The 18,763-nt window shown below is 38.6% G+C and overlaps 2 protein-coding genes and 1 non-coding gene across 3 annotated transcripts; 2 read left to right on the top strand and 1 right to left on the bottom strand.

The window, feature by feature from the left end:
• Positions 1-613: 613 nt before the first annotated feature.
• Positions 614-6,983, bottom strand: LOC101310736 (alpha-aminoadipic semialdehyde synthase-like). Its single transcript, XM_004287636.1, has 24 exons — positions 6,676-6,983; positions 6,505-6,591; positions 6,258-6,387; positions 5,862-6,035; positions 5,548-5,630; positions 5,346-5,456; positions 5,178-5,253; positions 4,887-5,058; positions 4,703-4,799; positions 4,422-4,591; positions 4,235-4,289; positions 3,994-4,134; positions 3,456-3,800; positions 3,249-3,329; positions 2,983-3,048; positions 2,699-2,816; positions 2,470-2,599; positions 2,255-2,334; positions 1,958-2,116; positions 1,558-1,795; positions 1,363-1,471; positions 1,115-1,276; positions 961-1,030; positions 614-872 (listed from the first exon to the last, which is right to left on the bottom strand). The coding sequence occupies exons 1-24, from the start codon at positions 6,922-6,924 to the stop codon at positions 820-822; spliced, it is 3,156 nt and encodes a 1,051-aa protein (XP_004287684.1). The 5' UTR covers positions 6,925-6,983; the 3' UTR covers positions 614-819.
• A 1,122-nt stretch (positions 6,984-8,105) lies between these two features.
• LOC101310448 lies at positions 8,106-13,355 on the top strand. Its single transcript, XM_004287635.1, has 3 exons — positions 8,106-8,977; positions 9,050-9,417; positions 10,419-13,355. Exon 3 carries the CDS (start codon positions 10,475-10,477, stop codon positions 11,078-11,080), a length of 606 nt encoding a protein of 201 aa, XP_004287683.1. The 5' UTR covers positions 8,106-8,977; positions 9,050-9,417; positions 10,419-10,474; the 3' UTR covers positions 11,081-13,355.
• Positions 13,356-14,953: 1,598 nt separating this feature from the next.
• LOC101299037 lies at positions 14,954-15,873 on the top strand. The gene is made up of 3 exons (XR_183835.1): positions 14,954-15,403; positions 15,563-15,571; positions 15,649-15,873. It is a non-coding gene; the product is annotated as an uncharacterized LOC101299037 (transcript).
• Positions 15,874-18,763: the final 2,890 nt, after the last annotated feature.

Genomic DNA, 18,763 nt, shown 5'->3' with positions numbered 1-18,763 from the left:
TCAACAATTTTCATTCATTTGATTTCAAGAAGGCTGTTTGAAGCCATTCTTGTTTAATTTTGAAGTGTACGAATTCTGATTTTATTTTTTAGATTGATCTTGATCGTATTCTTTATTATCATCCTAAAACTAAAAGGGCAAGGCGTTGCCATCTCCAGTTGAAGAGTGAAGGTGTAAATAGATGTTCTATTTTGAAAATTGCAACCCTCATCGAGTCATTGTTACTGTTCATGCAAATAGTGAGTTATATATGTAAACCATCTCCAACCGAAAATGTGCAAGTAAATCTGGGTTGTGTTTGCATGTGAGGCAACCTTATCTCATTGTCACATTGCAACAGTAGCATCTAATTGTTCTAGAAACATAAGTTAGTAGTTTGCAATCCAAGGATGGGTCTATGAAGCTTATCCCACCAATTAAGATGGCATTTGGCAAAAATGTTTTAAAGTTTAGTATGCAACCTCCCATTGGAGATGGCCTCTGAAATTTTTCGAGCTTCTCGGCAAACTATACATGGGTCAATTAGAGGCCATGAGCTCATGGTTATGCATTGAGACATATGATCAAGCGTGTCAAGTTCATTATTCACAATGTTATTTTGCATACAAAAATGTAGCATTAGGAAGCTCCTCCAGTTTGCAAGTAGTGCGTTTTCCACCAAGAAAGCTTTGCAAAACCTTGTCATTGGAGCCCCGTTACATATTATATGTTCTATAATTCCACCTGGGGAGTTCTGTTTCCAATCGGGCAACTCCATGAAACTTGATGCGGAATTGAGTCTATACATAGGAAGAAGGCAGGGAAAGTTGATCATTTGGATCACTCGACCTTCTCCATTACCTTGATACCATATGCTTGTAGGATATCCATGGCTGCACAGACCACAAACCACTACATTTAGACACCATTTGTTGATAAACGACTAATCTGAAAAACAAACAAGCTTCATCGTTTGGTTACCTGGGACGTATACTTCAGGTTCAAGAGGCCTCAGGACACCTCTTGTTTTGATCTTGTTTCCAAGTATGAGCTGCAAAACCACAATTGAGGTATACTCATTTAGGCACTATACCTCCCTCTACAGTGTAATGAATAAAAATGTGTAACAAAGTACCAGAGCTCCAATGGCAGCCGGGATACCAACAGTGTAAGCCATGGCAGTGACCATTTTACCATTCCTAATTGTCCCAAATTCCAGTAAAGTGGCACTGTGTTTCTCTTTGAGTTTGGAATCCGGGAACTCAACCTCCACTTCATGATGTAAAAGCACCATATCCTGTGACCAAAAATCCCACAAGTTGCAGTAGCACATAATTTTGGCCACTAAAATCTGTACTTGAATTTTGCTGATGAGGAATTTACCTGTTCTGTGCTGGAGTATGCCAACCTATCTTCCATGAGGAGACAGCTGACATCAAAAGCACTTTTGCAGGAGGCAGGAATTTCTTTCTGCTCATGCAGTCCCAAAAATCTATTCCACACAAAGTAACAATTCAGTCCATTTAAGCGTTACTTGGTACTGAAAGAATGGGAAATGGCAAGAGATAATAAGCTTACATTATAGTTTTAGCTGCCCTTACTGCACTTTCTTGCTCTTTGCTGTATCCAAGACTGATAATCCTTTCACTGATGGCTTTCTCTCCTCTCAGAGATCCATCCACTTCATCACTTTTCATTTTGAGAAGATCGGACAAGAACATCTGGAGTGTGGGTTTCTTTCCATCCTTAAAAAGTGGATGAGGTTCGGCTTCAAATAAGCCAATTCTTGACAGTATTCCCATTATTTGGCCAAACCCTATTCGAATGATTCGTGCGAAATTGTAAGAAAATAGCACACTGAGCTAACCACCTGATGTCTTTGTTATCCTACTTAACAAATCTTGCTTAACAATCAAGCCAAGTATGTACACAAGTGTATATGTCCAAAAGTTAATCTAAAATGTCACGCATGCCATACCTTCATAGCGAAGGGTTCCACGAAAGACGGTTGATGCTTCCTTTCCAATGCCATACAAGTCTCCAAAAACTAGTGAATTACGATTCGGAAGGCCTTCTAGCGCAAAAGCTGGAAGGCCAGGTAACCGATACTTCACAGCTGAATCATATAGATTCTTACCTGTAATTTTGTATCATAAAAGTGAAAGGCTGAACAAAGACCTCCAAAATAATGACATCTTCCTATGCTAAATAGAACTGATTCCATGTTGTGTATAGTCAAATAACAGTGGACTTATCATCTGTTTTCCTCACTTACCATCAACATTTATAATTTCACCGTTAGATTTATAGGTGGCAGGATTGCGTCCAGCTCGGATAGCTCCTGCAGGACTCCAGCTGAAATGGTTGATTAGTTACTTACATAGGACTAAAATCAGAAGTTAAAACCCTATACTTGTCTGTATTGTAACCACTTATCCAATCGAAGCTTGACTACCATGAAGTAAGGAGTGTGCCCAATCCAACAAATACCTGAACTTATATGCTAGAGGATTGTTTGCTGCAGCTGGGGATGGGAGTCCACCACAGTAAGAAATAAAAGACTTTATTTTCCCCTTGCGAACATGTGCTTGGTTGATCATCTTCATCGCCATCATGTGATCTGAAGTAGGACAGAATAATGGAAGGTGATATCATGCCTCTAGAAATTTCTATAGAAATGTATTATGAAGGAATTGTCCATGGTCAGCTAAATCATTACCTATCCCAGGGTCCAACCCCAGCTCGCCAAGAATCGTAATACCAGCAGTCTTTGCCTTTTCATCTAGCTTTGACATGGCTTCATCAACATAGCTAGCAGTGACAAGGTGTTTTTTGAGCTGCATGTACAGATAACATATTCTTAGCTAAAATAAAATCAAAATAAATAACAGGGCCCAATACATGAAGAATCCTGTATCGGTCATGACTAGGAATCTTTCATGATCTCTATGCTTCTGTTCTTTACAACAAAGTAAAATTAACTTTTGAGACACTGTAAAGTACCTCAATACATGCAGTTGCTACAGTAACATGACAAAAAGCAGGCAGTAAACTTATAACAACCTCAGCCTGCATGATGGAAGGAAAGAGGTAAAGAGAATTGACAATGACTCGAGAAATAGTGGACTTATAAGTTAAACACAATATGTTGAACAAGTATGTGTTGAAATTTTCTCGAGTATGCATAACTGCTCTTTCAAGCATTAATCCCGGCATTTTGCAGTACACTTTCAGCATACCTGTTCAGTGTACTTCTGAAAAGTACTTACCTCTGATATATACTTATGAAGAGTACTAGTGTCTGACACATCAAGCTGAACTGGGTTTGCATTTGGAATACCTTCAGTGATCTGCATCCAATCTTCCAGTATCAAACACTCAAATGCAAAAGAATGAAAAAAATATAGAGAGATATATAGACAATCTTGCACCATCCCGTTCTAAACAAACTAATACCAACATTGTTACATACATACCTCTTCAGCATCCTTTAGATAGAGAGATGCAACAGTAACTTGAACATCAATGTTCTCCTCAAAGTCACCTTCCATGCATGTTTTATACCATTGTTGGGACGACATTCCACCAATTGATGCTAGCATTTCGGCAGCTGGTTGACAGACCCGTCCTGCTCCAATGATTAGAACCCCGACCTTCTTTTTCGTGTCATTCTCCTTCTTAGCTCCACTATCCAGAACTTTACCGACCCTCAGTGAAATTCTATTTGCCTCTTGCTTTAACACTTGATTTTCATTTGGATTGGCAAGAGAAGTCAAAGAATCGATAATTTTATTCAGAGCTTCCTCATCATCTGCACCGACCTGTTCATAGCAATGCAATAATATTATGCAAGGTATCTAATTATGTAAGCAAAGAATTTTAGTTTATTCAGACCGAAGTTATACTGCAACTAAATTCAATTCCAAGTAGAGAGCTAATTAGGCAGATAGAGAAAGAGAATAGAAGTAGCATATTCTCTCTCCTATGATCGAACTGGACTTGAGGCCTACTCACTTCGAGTTCTGAGTATGACATAGCATGAGAACTTGGACCAACTTGACACTTCACCAGATGGAAGGATCCACTTGCAGCTTCAATAATATCTAAGGCCTCATTTATCAGAAATTGATCAAACAAGTGACCACTGAGAGATACCTGTCATTTAGAGAGTGAATTCATCAATATTCATCAATAATGAAAGAGGAGCAATTGGCAACATCCAATTATCATAATCCAAAAACTCTTAGATACTTACTAATGTGGTGTACTTCTTGTTAAAGTGGTGACTAGCATGACCTTTTGATGTTTCACTGTAAATGCAGAAGGTTAACATGTGACTAGTCCAATAATTATTAGATCAACAAAAGAAGACAAGTAAGAAAATGAAAAATGGGCAAGTGTTTACAATGGGGTACGACACATGAGATGGATCTGAGACTTACTCTGAGTCATCAAATTTTCGCATGCGAGAAATGTATTCATACAATGGAGTAAGTGTTCCTCCATGAGCTATGCAAGCTTTCATCAAGTGTGCAGGTAACTTTCTAATGTCTTTTGTAGAAGCCAAATAGCCAACAAATTCGGATAATATGTCTCCAAAGTGTTTGGAAGCCTTTCCACAACAAGTTTCATGAAAATGAGAAGTGTTTCACTTTCTGGTCTTGATGTTTCATGTTTCCAAAAGATTATTACAATTACTGAACAAAATGCCTATGAAAGGTACCTCTTTTGCAAATTCTGTTGGAAGAATATCCACAGCTGAACATACCACACCATCACCTTCCATGTCCTGATGGTAAGAATCTTTTACTGGATCATATCTGAGACCATGGTTGAAGATGATATATAACATAACTTCATTAACTTGTCTATCATTTTGAACAATTCATTTATTGTTGATACTATACCTGAAGAACGGTGAGTCAATTTGTGTGGTTTGATTAACAAACTCTATCGATCCACCTATATCACAAGTTATATCAGAGATGCCAACAAGCTTACATCCTTTCCTTGTTAAATCTTGAAACTGCTTGGTACTCAATAATCGAGGAAACCTTTTTTCCCAATACATACAATTCACTGCCAAAGAGAAGGAAAGAATAAAATGGTAATATATTTATCTACGTAAAAATTGAATCATCAATATGAAATGTAATAGACTCATGGTATCTTATTTGATGGAGAACTGTAATACAGACCAATTACAGATGCATAAGGAGCTATCTTTTCATGAAAAACTGGGTTGTAGTGTTCTGGATGTGCATAATAATCAGCCTGAAACACAGTACAATAATTTGGGTCAGTATTTTACTATCTTAGATGATGACAACAATAAAGTAGATAAAAATGACAAAGAGTGAACTTACTTTGTCAAATGATTTTTTGGGATCTTTGTGTTCAACCATGTCTTTACAAGTCACAATACAACCATATACTTGGAAGACCCTCTTTGATGTCCTGGTGGGTGGAGCAGCATCCTGGTGGTTAACCAAAAAGGACAACATGTGAAACTCAAGGGCAAGAAGGAATTCGTCATAAACATTTATGCAGAAAGAGTTTGGTTCACACCGTCCCAGATTCTCCTGGAAGTCTGCTTGGCTCCACAAAAGTATGAGGAAGAAGCTTAAATATTTCCTGTGCACCAGAAGAAACTACAGCCGGGAACAAATTGTGATAGAATCAGATCATAAGAACTAGTAAAGTCCTACGTCAGAGCTGAGAAATGTATCATAGTTTGTTACAAGTGAGACAACCTCAGGAATGCACTTGTATATACAATAGTCATAAGATTAGTTCTTCAACCGGAGAAGACATCAAAAATATGAAGCAGAAAGTTGACAACATTGTTAATAGTCACGAAAGGAATGTCGTGTTCAATGTACCATTTCCTGAACCGGTGAAGACAAAGACGAGTGGGCAGATTCCTGCCGGCAATCCCAGAGTTGCTATCTCTTCTCCAACAGAAATCACTGCGGCCTTGGCAGCAGCCAAAGATGAATACATATACGGAGCACCCAACGAAAGAAATGGTGTCGAATATCCAAGACTTAGGTACCCTTGAAAAGCAAACATTGGAAGAAAAAGAGAAGAAATAAAGGTTGAAATCAACTAAACATTATAAACAAGAACTGTTGGAAAAGAAATGAAAGCACAGATAATCCACTATTTTAAGCTCTAAAGTCGCACATTAAAAGTAAACCAGCTAAAGCTGAGAATACTTTTACTTGATCCCCAAATTCAATCATAACAAACTGATAAACCTGAATCCAGTAACATACTTTGTCCTAAGCCGCGCAAAAAGTCAATAAATCCAGCTCTACCAGCAAACTTGCCAAATGCCAGCAATCTCCTCCCATGATCCCCAACAATTAGCTCATAATCATACAAAGACACCCTTTCTTTTAGAATCTGCACCGCCACATTAAACATCAACTAACATAAATCAAAACAACCACATCACTATATACATGCACAAAAAGATCACAGAAGATTTGATAAACATCACAATCCATTAGAAACCAATACCTTATCCAACAACGGCATGTTTTCTTTTTGTGCCTTGTGTGTATGTGAGAAAAACGCATAAGCTCTATCCGGAAGAACCATCTCCGGCTGCACCAAAATCCCATACAAAATTGTTATAACAATTCTTACATAAGCAAAACCAAAAGTAACAATCTTGATTAGTTAGCAAACCTTGGGTTGTTTGATCCCCAAAATGAGGCCACATTCCTTCAAGTCCTCTGAAATCTCACAGCCAACTTCTTCATACAATGCATCATGATGGATGCGCTTGGTCGAAGGCTGCACAATGATCCGAGACACTCCGGTTTTGTCACTGCCACTGTGAAGCAGCCGAGCACAGTGAGATGGGGTCAATGGTGCTCTTCTCTCCCACTTGTTCACAGTCTCCGAGACGATCCCAACAACCCCATTCCCAAGCATTGTGCATAAAGCTCTAGCTTTGATCAAACAAAATTGAAAACCAGGATCAAACACAGTTCTGGGTTGTGTTTTCTAACTTGTTCTAGTTTCTAGCTTGTTTGGTTTGGTGGTTGAGTGAGTCAGAGAGAAAGGAGGAGTTAGAAAGCGAGAAGTGATCACAAATCACAAGCAAGCAGCTTTTTATGAATATGAGTTTGATGGAACGTGGCATGTGACATGTGTGATTTTGGGATTGAATGAATCCATGATAAGGACTATGAATGACGCACTGATATATCGAAGTGATCGAAATCAAAATCCCAAATGCATGTGTGCTTTGGCTATTTGGATCCTACTCGGTTTCACTTTCCGAGCGCCCATATGGCGCCACGTCTCTCTGGTAAGGACAATGACGTTGGTATTTTCCGGTCGGGACAAGTAATCGTGCTTCAATTCCTTGCATGAGCTTCATGACTTCATCCCACCATTGCGTTGCTTATCAAGATTGTATACAATACTATTATTTCCGTTGTGTTTGGTTTAGTGGGGAGTTTATGATTATGTTATCTCAACTTGTTCTTGGATATAATACACTTTGTCGAGCTAATCTAACAGTTGTTCTGATGTAACGCACCGTCTGAAAGTTTTTGAACGATTAAGAATTTTACAAAACGAAGGCACTTATAATGAGTTCTCTAAAACTTTGTTCGAGAAAAGTATGAATGAATGCAAAAGAGTATGTGAACCAATTGCTAGTCTAATAGGTGTTCTGGTGTGGATGCTGCACAACATAACAAAAAATTTATCGATAAAGAACTCTACAAAACGAAAGCTATATTTACAGGGACTTCATTAAAACTTTGTAAGAAACAAGCACGAACGAATGCAAAAGATTATGGATGGTGAGGACAAAAATACATTATCCTAGAATGGAAGAGAGAAAGGAGAGTTGCTTATGCTGCTTATGTATCAAGAATTATTGATTCATGATGCATGATAGATAGGATCAAAGTTGTGGAAACTACGTGGCGTCACTTTCACACAGAATCACATTGAAATCAATCTCTTCTGAATTCGGAACCTGTCATTTTCATCTTCCGTTTGTTTCTCATGATTCTATCCATCAATCAAAGCAGCAAGAAGACCAAACATTTCAAGAGAGCAAAGATTATATATTTCTTCTCGATCATCGTCTATCCGTCTAAGAAGCCCATCTATATATTTTGGCTTCCTAGAAAAATTGTTTGCATGATAAGTTAAGCTTGGCTCGATTCACAATGAAGAAATAGGATTAGCAAATGAGCTTACTATACAGTTTGTGTCGATGTGCTACATACATGACATATTTGTTTATATTTTGATTGTGTGATATCATTTGTGAGAGACTGATATGAAGTTGCTACAATTTGGACCAGACGCATATATACCTTACCGCCTTCACCCATCGTAAGGTATTCCACGTTTCTCAAAAAAAAAAAAAAATTGCCTTACATCTACAGTAACAAGGCATATATATAGCTTTCTATTTGGTAAGGTGTATCACTTTTATTTTTAATTATTTTCTCTTTTTGTTCCATTTTACCTTTTTGTTTTCAAGTAACCTTATTATTATTCCACTTGTATCTTTTTTTTAAGTATAGTTATAATTTCTTTTTCTCTTTAAACTTCATGTTTATAAATTTGTAAGTAATAAAAATCATACCGTTACGAAGAACCCAACGATATGTTTGATTTGAGTCTAATATTAGATATGTTTAGACTAAATTATTTTCAAAAGAAAAAAAATAAAGTGACGAGAGCAAGTCCACCGGTGACTAAAAATCCAACCCAGGTTAAATTTACATAGACAAAGTGACACAGCCCAAAATTTTTAGCTTCTACCTATAAAATAGGTTATCTTATTTTCTAACCAGGTTAGTTTTGTTAGGGAGATATCTAACCTAGAGAAGAAGGGTGACTCAGGTGAGATTATCCACTTCAGTCAGGCCCACGCTCGTGACTTACGTCAGCGATGCGGCTCCACCGACCTACGTGTCTGTCTGGACACCTGCATGTTGTATCAAAAGATTCTACGGTGAGTTCTGGAATACACGGGAGTGTCTGTACTCCGCATATGTTTTCTGACGTGTCGCTCGTCCATTGGCAGGTTTTTGAGCGCGTGATATGCACTCATCGGTAAATTTTTCGAGCGCAATTCAGAGACGGACGTGGGTAAATCTGAATTTGGGGAAGAACGTCGAGTTGTGTTGAAGAAGCTTCGATTGGGCGATAACCCAGTTGTTTAATCTGAATTTGGGGAAGAACGTCGAGTTGTGTTGAAGAAGCTTCGATTGGGCGATAACCCAATTGTTTAATCTAAAGTGAATTTGGGGAAGAAGGTCGAGTTGTGTTGAAGAAGCTTCAATTGGGATACGGTTGGGTTTTCAGCCACAAAATCAGATCCATACAAGGAGTGAGAGAGAAGAGTCGTTTGATGTTGAAACCCAGGAACACGACTCCCTAGCTGAATTGAAGGTAAGTGGTTTAAGGCTCAATTTCTCCTCTCCGATCGTTTTGTTTCGTCCTCTAGATCCCTTCTTCTTCGTTTTTTTAGGATTTCTGTGTTGGATGTAAACGATTCCAATTAGGATTTTGCTTTTGTTTTGATGAATTTTGTAATGTTTTTATGTTTGTTTTTGATTGTGTTGTGGTTAATTGATACTTGAATTTGATCTGCTTTATGTTTGATTTTCGATCTAGTTGAAAATAATATGAGGTAGCATCTCAACTAAATTGTAGAAGCTTGAGCACCACAGCCTCCATTGCTCCTTTATTTCTTTCTCTTTTGAGTTTTCTCTGAGGCACCCAATGACCCAAACATTCTGCTCAACTTCAGTTCGATAAGCAATGTGAGAGTTGCATGTCCCTTACATTATATGGCTGTCCTTCTATTGGTTGTTAAGTATAGCAACCGAGGGTACTATTCTAATACCCTATACTAGAATTCAAATTTGTCATTGTTATGATTGCAAGTTATGATCCCACTACCATTGTGATAAGCATCATATCTACATTATGTCCTGCAGCAAAATGCAGAAGCTAGAAATACCTTCTTTGCCATTATTGAGAATGATACGTTCTGTACCTAATTAGAACTTAAAATCAGACCTTCCCTTGCCCTCCCATGACAATCGACATGAGTATGAACAACTGAATGGTTAGCTTGCTTAATTATGGTAGTGAAGAAAATTATAGTTACTTTTTCATTTTGTACTAGTTATAGACATTCCACGTTAAGATATTCATGGCCAGAAAAATTGGGAAGCTGAAAATATGGTCCTTCATTTGTACTAGCTGCCATACTTATTGTCTGTGGTCTTCCATGGGATAGTCATGGCTGGTTTGCCTTCAAAGTTGAATCAAACTTTCTTGCAATCATGTTCCTATACGCAGAATGTGACCATTACCATTATTATTGTAAGTGTAAATGCCTTTGTTACCATTATCTGACATGTTACTGTTGTAAATTTCTGCAGATGGCGACAACAATTATAATCATTGTTTTTTTTTTAATACTGAATTGAAGTAGAGGATGAATATTGACCCGGAAATTGATGACGGTGGTCTCCGGTTCAGCAAGGAGAAATATTACCAGCAGACAGATTCAGACGGAAAAGAGAGTGATATTGCGAATGTCACGGAAGATTGTGATGACTACAAAGAGGAGGCAAAAAGCAATATTGAAAAGGGGGACAGCGGTAAGTTTGTGGAGGATAAAATTGGGATGGATTCGAATAAGTGTGTCAATGATTTGGAAGAGGGAGTAAAAGTAGGTGGTTTAAGAGCTGTATTTGAGACAGATTGGTTTTTACATTTGGAGGGGAAGAACATGAAGACGCTTAAGTTAGAAGACATTGAAGATATATCTTTTAGAAACCTGGATGAAGCCGAGCAATTCTACTCGTATTATGGATTTATTATGGGGTTTAGCATAAGGAAGAATAAGATGGATAAGTTAGTAGTAAATGGTGTTGAGGTGGTTGTTAGAAGGAGCTGGAACTGTTCTAAAGAGGGGTATTGCAAACAGTTAAGAAATAATAAGCAACCTCCTTTTGAATATGAGGAAGGAGGGAAGATAAAGCGTAACGTTTTCAGTGACAAGTGTAAGGGGAAGAAGAAGGCTGTTTTTCGGGAATAAAATACAGCAGAAGCGGATGCAGAGCGTTGTTATGGGTGAAGCTAAATAAGAAGTCCGGACTATATCATGTATCCAAATTTGTTACAGACCACAACCATGAGCTTGCACAAGTCTCCGAGCGGTATTTACTGCGTTCCAATAGGCATGTTCTGATTCAAGACATATATGAAGTGCAAGCGCTGAGAGAAGCACAAGTTTCCACAAGCGCAGCTTACGACTATCTACTAAAGCAATCAGGGGGGGCGGAGTTTGTGGGTTTCTTGCTGAAAGATTTGTATAACAGGTTGGATGCGGAAAAAAAAATTAATAAACAGCATGGTGATGCTGAAGCTGCCGTGAACTGGATGCGGTTAAAAGGGCAGGAGGATCCGTTATTTTTCGCTAGGTACACCAAAGATGCTGAGGGGAGGCTGTCCAGTTTGTTTTGGAGGGATCACACTTCGCTATTGGAATACGAAACATACGGGGATGTCTTGGGGATACTTACAGCTTGGAGCAACTCCGTTTGTATCCCACATTCGTTTCTACATTGCAAGACGATCACGGGGTAATTATGTACCCTGCCAAAATAAGTAACACAAATTTGTTGTTGGTTATTCTCACTGATTGTATTGTAATGTTAATATTAATTTGTGTGCAGACCATCCCGCATGAGTTCATCCAAAGATATTTACATACTTCGGACAAGTCTTTCACCATACAGTCAATGGAGGGTGAGACGTGCACGATGAAATTATGTGAATCAGGGTCCACATCTCGGTTTGTGGATGGATATATGGCGTTTAAGCAGAATTATGATTTTTGTAACGGGTCGACGATAGACATGTATCTTGTTGGCCCACAAAAATTAGTGTTTGTAAGGACTTGGTTTGCTGGACACAATGCTGCACCCTGCGTATTAATGTCAACGATGGGATCGTCTCACAGATGCAAGTAGTTTACATATTGGTTTTGCAGCATAGAATTTGGTCCAATTTTGTCAAAATGACCTTGAACAACATATTTGGTTTTGCAGCATAGAATTTGTTTTGAATTTGAATGTTTTTTTCTTTTTTGTATTGCAGATCTGGGTACCAGTTCAATAACCATCTTTGTGAACAGTGAGCTCTCATATATAGCTCTTTCAAGTTCAGGTATATTACACCTCATTTGTATGTTCTAATTTAAATCTAACACCACCGTTTTTTAAGATGTTCGATGTCAATTGTTATTATTCCACTGTCATTGACAAGGGGATCTCAGTTTTGCGATTGTTTGATTTCTTCAGTATGTAACGCACTTATGTTATTTTTTTCTTCTTTATTTGCTGATTTAAATAAGGGACATTAAGTCATTGAATATGATTTTTGTTTCAAGTGCATGTGTTACATTTCGTGATAAGGAAAATGGAAGTGTGCTTGAAGTTGGAGGATTTTCTGAAAAAGTTTCTGATTTCGTAGATAGTTTCAGACTACGGGGAATTTAAGTTTTCTTCGAATAACAAAACTTCAAACTGTGCACCTTTGGTTGGTTACAGATAGCATCATATTAATGTTAAGAAAAGTCAGACTCAGTTGAACTGTTGAAAGATTAAGAATTTCCGATTTTACATGGCTTTTAGTCCATCTGGGATTTGATTGTATTTCTTTATGTGCTCAGACAGTGACACAAAGATTTTGTTTAATTTTTCACTGGTTTCTAGGTTGAAAGCTTGAATGAATACAAGATTTCAAAAAGGAATGTAAAACTGATCTCATTTGGTGTCTCACAGTAAAAAGGCAGAGAAAATCTTAATTAGCTTTTGATCCAATTAAAAGTAAATTTTAGTTAGTACTGTTGGTCTAAAGGAAACAATTGGAATTGTTTCTTTCAGATTGTACACTTGCTACACTGTTAGTACTCTCAGCTCCCTACAATTGGCAATGATATATGAAATTATTCCTTCAATCTTTACCTGATATCCTCAATGTTATAGATCTCAGTTGTATTCAGATAAGTTCATTTTCAGTTTCATGTTCATTACCTTTTGTACTATGAGTAAATTCTTATATTGTGCTGTATTTGACAGATATGCGAGGTGGAAAAAGAATTTGTCAGGATTTTGGACTGCAAATTGTAACTGATTGTGCCCTCAACTTTTATACTACTCCAGACTCTGATTTCTGAACCTACAAACCATAACTATTGAAGCATTTTATTATTTCGGACATGACACAATGAAGTGTTGTTTTTGTAATAGCCCCACTTTCACTGTGATATGTATATAGTGTATGAGCAACGTGTATTGTTGGCGAGTATTCTTCAGCTTCAATTACAAACTGCCGCGGATACTAAATCTACTATTAATATATTGGGTTGAACATCCGAACCTGTTGATTATATACTCTACTTATTCACATTCAATAAAAGGCGGTCGTGCCAAATATATTTGAATCTCGATATAACCCCATACATAGGCACCACACAAGGAAGGCCGTAAACAGTTATTCAACACTAGTCTTGACACATCGAAACATATTTTCCCAGTATGAATGCGAAAAATGCACAACCACAGTCAAAGTTTAATTGTTATGTCATGCAAATACAGATTCCCGCATCAAAATTTCTGGGCGATTTCAGATATTCATACAACCACAACACCTGCTAACTTCATCTGCGAGGAAGACGAGGCTTCAACCTCATTCCGGCCCGGTCAAGTAGAGGATCAAGGGTTTCAGATCCTGAACGATCCTGCAAATTGCTGGCATTTTTCTTCTCAAGGTATACACAATCCCAGACATCATCGCGACATTCGTTGAGGGGGCTGTTGACTACTTCAAGGGCGATCCTCATTCTCTGATCACCAGAATTGTACTACAATACATATAGGCATGCAGATAATTGGTCAGATAAGAGATTCAACGACAATTACGCTTTACTATGCGCTTCAAACATAAAGAATGGTTTGGTAACTGACCCCTTCATACCAACGCTGTCCGTAGAACTGCATATTCCTGATGACGCATACACCAGAGTCATAGTCGTTAACCTCAGTTGTGCATATGGCTGGGTAGAAATAGGTGAATGAAGCTGCTTCCGAACAGACCCATGGGGACTGTTTAAGTTCGGCGGCAAATACGGACAGGAGGAGATCGACCTGCACAACAAAGCAAAGGATTCAACCAACGGCGTTAATACAATATGTCATGGAAACATAAATTTATGCCTTGTTATCAAAACTTCATATTTCAACCTCCATCTCATAAAAACAGGGTTTTGAAGTTTTTAAACTTACAACGGATTCAACGTAGTCCTTGCGACGCTGCTGCGATGCCACCTCAGACAACGCACGTTAACTGATTTTATTCAAAAAAATGAGTGCTTTTATTCGCACCCAACAATCTATAAATCATTACAGGAATGAACTATGATACAAGTTTGTTTCATATCAACAACGACTACCTTTACGCTCGAATAGGAGATCGATTTACTCTGGAATGGGAGATCGATTTACGCTCGAATGGGAGATCGATCAGAATGGTTTCGACACGGCCCGTTTCCAGATATACGAAAACAGCACAACGGAATAGGATCCAGTTATAGATGATCTCAATACGCCGCCGCCTAATGCCGGATCCAACCCAGAAAACAAAGAACGATGACAGATGGTGGACAGATACCCAGACCTAAACTGCGTTTCGCACTACCGCCGCCTAATGCCGGATCCAACCCATAAAACTTATCAAAGGGAAAACAATAACAAAAAAAATTAAAACTAATACCGACGCGCCTAGCAACTCCGTGATGGGTAAACAGGTTTATTTACTTTTTACTTTTGTCAGAAAACATATCCGGAGCACGGACACTCCGGTGTATTCCAGACGTCTCCATTCTTTTATCATATACGGCAGCAGATGCTCTAAATCTCCCACTCTTCTTCTTCCTCTTTTTATTTCTCTCTCTCTCTCTCTCTCACAGAATGCCAAGCGGAAGGGATGACAGAGCCCCAAAGGACAAGCCGCCACCCTTGACTATCAAACCACCTCCCGTCGAACAACAACCTCCACCGCCTCGACCGCCTTCAGGGTGATGAACTCCCTCTACGACGAAGACCACGCCTTCTTCGACTCCGCCACGTACCACCTCCTGCTCCATTAAGTCTTCCGATCTCTCCACCACAGAAACGGAAAACGACACAGACACCGCCGCCGCCGCCGCCGTCTTCGCCTCCCATCTCTTCTTCTTCTCCACGCGCCCTTCAAGCACAACAGCGTGGCGGTGTTAAATAATGAGTTGTTCTTTAGTTAATCAGTACTTGGTTAATTAGAGCCTTAATGTTGTCCTAATTAGTTTCCTTAGCTAATGGTATGTATGACGGCTGTCAGTCAGCCTTAATGTTGTCCTAATTAGTTTCTATTACAGCTGGTTGTAATAGAATGCTATGCTGAGATCATTTTATGTTTGAATAAATTTTGTGTGGCTGTGTTTTCTCTCTGCGTTTTGCTTCCTTCTTCAACCTTCAAGCTCTGTCAGGTTAGCCATGAATATCATGTTATCAAGTGCCCACCTACTCGCCCGACCCCTAACTCGACTTCCGGCGCTCCATGCAGGAGATGGTGGAGGCGCGTGAGCACCAGACGGAGGACGAGAGCGTGAAGGTCAAATCTAACTGGGAGTTCCTGCATGAGCTGCTCCTGTGTTATCTCGCGCTCAACCCTAAGAGCACTCACAAGTTCATCATCGGCGCATTTTCCGATCTCCTCGTCAGTCTCCTCCCCTCACCCAAAGATCCCGAGTTCACCGCCGGCGTCTGCGAGATTTCCCGGTGCAGTTAAATCTAGTGATGTTATTTGGCAACTAAAATGTAATTATGGGATCAACTTTATTTTTGTTATCAATCACATCAAAAGCTTCGGTGACCTGGTCCTTCATCTTCATCCTCATCTTCTTCTTTGGTTCTTGTTTCTATGTACGTATATGGTTCTGAGAGCAACTCCATCAAATTATTTTGTCAAATTCAAAATTAGACACACTTTGTTGAGTTAATCTAACAGTTGTTATGATGTAACGTACCCCTTTGAAAATTTTGAGTGATCAAGAATTCTATAAAGCGAAGACACTTATAATGAGTTCTCTACAACTTTGTTCGAGAAAAGTATGAATGAATGCAAAAGAGTATGTGAACCAATTGCTAGTCTAATAGTTGTTCTGGTGTGGATGCTGCACAACATAACGAAATTTTTTATCGACGAAGAACTCTACAAAGTGAAAGTTATATTTGCAGTGATTTCTTTAAAACTTTGTTAGGAAAATGCACGAACGAATGTAAAAGATTATGGATGGTGAGAACACAAATACATTATTATCCTAGAATGGAAGAGAGAAAGGAGAGTTGCTTATGCTGCTTATGTATCAAGAATTATTGATTCATGATGCATGATAGATAGGATCAAAGTTGTGGAAACTACGTGGCGTCACTTTCCCATAAACTAGAGAGTACACACAGAATCACATTGAAATCAATCTCTTCTGAATTCGGAACCTGTCATTTTCATCTTCCTTTTGTTTCTCATGATTCTATCCATCAATCGAAGCAGCTAGAAGACCAAACATTTCAAGAGAGCAAAGATTATATTTCTTCTCGATCATCGTCTATCCGTCTAAGAAGCCCATCTATATATTTTGGCTTCCTAGAAAAACTGTTTGCTTGAAAAGTTGAGCTTGGCTCGATTCACATTGAAGAAATAGGATTAGCAAATGAGCTTACTATACAGTTTGTGTCGATGTGCTACATACATGACTATTTGTTTATATTTTGATTGTGTGATATCATTTGTGAGAGACTGATATGAACTTGCTACAATTTCAAAATAAATGGTTGCATTTTCTTAAGCACGTATTATTTGGATCCGAGTCTGGAGTCGGGTCTGGGTGTGGGATCCGAGCGGACCTTGGGCCTGGGATCAACCCAAGTTCTTCTTTTGGACCTATTGCCACTTTTGTGGTTATGGCTATCTCTTTGGCTTTGGTATTGGTTGACTGACCCACAGTTATGGTATCTGTTCGTCAAGGATCGTTTGCCAATACGGTCTTGTCTAGAATCACCCTTGGTTGGCTTCGATTCTTCAGGTGGAAGATTGTCCTCATTCCGATGCCGGAATGATTCTTATCATTTTGTGCATTGGATTTGTGTGGGTAGTCAAACCACCGACTACTCACTTCGCTCAACGGCTGCAATCCGTAAACGTATAACCGAGTCTAGGTGTTATTGTTTTAGCGCCGATGCTCATGTTGCAATTTTACTTTCGTATCTCTCTTATTTCTGGATGTGGTTTCTACATCATCTATCTGTAATCTTTTTCTTATAATAAAGTATGACCTCTTTCATTCAAAAAAAAAAAACACTTATTATTAAGCGGGTCAGCTCAAGGTTAATCCAAATATCAAGTGTCACGAACTTTAAAAGCTAATTGAAAATGACTTTGTTTTTTTTTTAATGAATAAAGACCAATGCAGGCTGTGCAGCTTCCCTGAAGCCTTGACTAACGAAACTGTTAAATATAACAGAGAAACATTACGGCCCAACCCCTTATTATTACGATAACAGGATCATAGTTCCGTGTACCAATTGGAGTTGTATTAAGCTAATTTGGAAGAAGCTGGCCCATAATAAGGATTTTTATACAAATGACTCGAACGAAAGCAAATGCTCCAGTGTCCATCTTTTCTTTACACAGAGATGGGCTAATGATAACTATGCTAGAATCAGTGCAGCCTCACTTGTCCATGGTTGCTAGTGTAATCACTAAATCAAGCCCATTACGAATATCTTAAATAATATTGTTCGACGTGTTGTACTCCATATTCTCACAATTTGGTTTAGATTTAACTTAGATGTATAATGTGCAAAACACGTTAAATTTTGATACATGGATTCACCTGGAACAGTACCAAGGCCCTTCTTTCACATTTCTTAGTTTTTCTCTTTCTTTTTTTTTTCTTTTTCAAGAAAGTTAAGAAGAATGAAATCGAATTTCATGTATAATTAAGCTCCGACAATACAATGGATCAGAGTGCCTAAAATGGTCCGGTTTAACCGAATATATGCTCGTGTTGGTGTTGCTAAGCCCTTTCGCTTCTTGAATTACTGAGAACAAACTTTCTACCATCCTATAATGGCTTTTCGTAGCTAACAAATAATCTTCACCAAACTGGGTCAGCATATGTAGCGCGATCCGAACGCAATTACATGTCTCAAGTACAAGCTAGTGGTTAGTGCAGTTGAGAAATTCCATTGAGAAATCAATATGACAGGGGCTCAACTGCTCAAGGTTTCAATGGCATTGCAGTACTCCCCCAAAGACAATCCGACAGATCGGCATAAAAGAGAAAGCGAAGATTTCCCTAACAATGAAAAGTCCAATATTATAGCGGTAGCTGTGGTTGGGTCGACCTCGAGCCATGTCAAGAAGCTCCAATCCACGGCATATATGTTTGAATGTTCTTCATCCCATTAACTTTAGGAGGTACTCTATTCTGCTTGGAGAGAAAAGGGAAAGGGAATCAGATCATGAGGTGGTTGTTCATATCCAATCATAATTACACCAAAGAGACGAATCGCCTACATGTTTAAGCACATGAGAACTTAAAGTTATGGGGTATACCAGCTATATATTCTACGTTTGGTGCATTGAACACATTAAAATGAAATCGCATTTTGATATG

This window comes from Fragaria vesca, linkage group LG1, assembly GCF_000184155.1.
Source record: "Fragaria vesca subsp. vesca linkage group LG1, FraVesHawaii_1.0, whole genome shotgun sequence".
In the NCBI taxonomy this organism is placed as follows: domain Eukaryota; kingdom Viridiplantae; phylum Streptophyta; class Magnoliopsida; order Rosales; family Rosaceae; genus Fragaria; species Fragaria vesca.
This window is presented reverse-complemented; position numbering and strand designations above follow the sequence as displayed.

Coding starts and splice junctions, on each gene's coding strand:
- LOC101310448 (XM_004287635.1), top strand. CDS start 10,475: ATGAATATTGACCCGGAAATTGATGACGGTGGTCTCCGGTTCAGCAAG.
- LOC101310736 (XM_004287636.1), bottom strand. CDS start 6,924: ATGCTTGGGAATGGGGTTGTTGGGATCGTCTCGGAGACTGTGAACAAG. Junction 6,592..6,675: donor TGGGGATCAAACAACCCAAG/GTTTGCTAACTA, acceptor ATTTTGGTGCAG/CCGGAGATGGTTCTTCCGGA. Junction 1,472..1,557: donor AGGGCAGCTAAAACTATAAT/GTAAGCTTATTA, acceptor TGTGTGGAATAG/ATTTTTGGGACTGCATGAGC.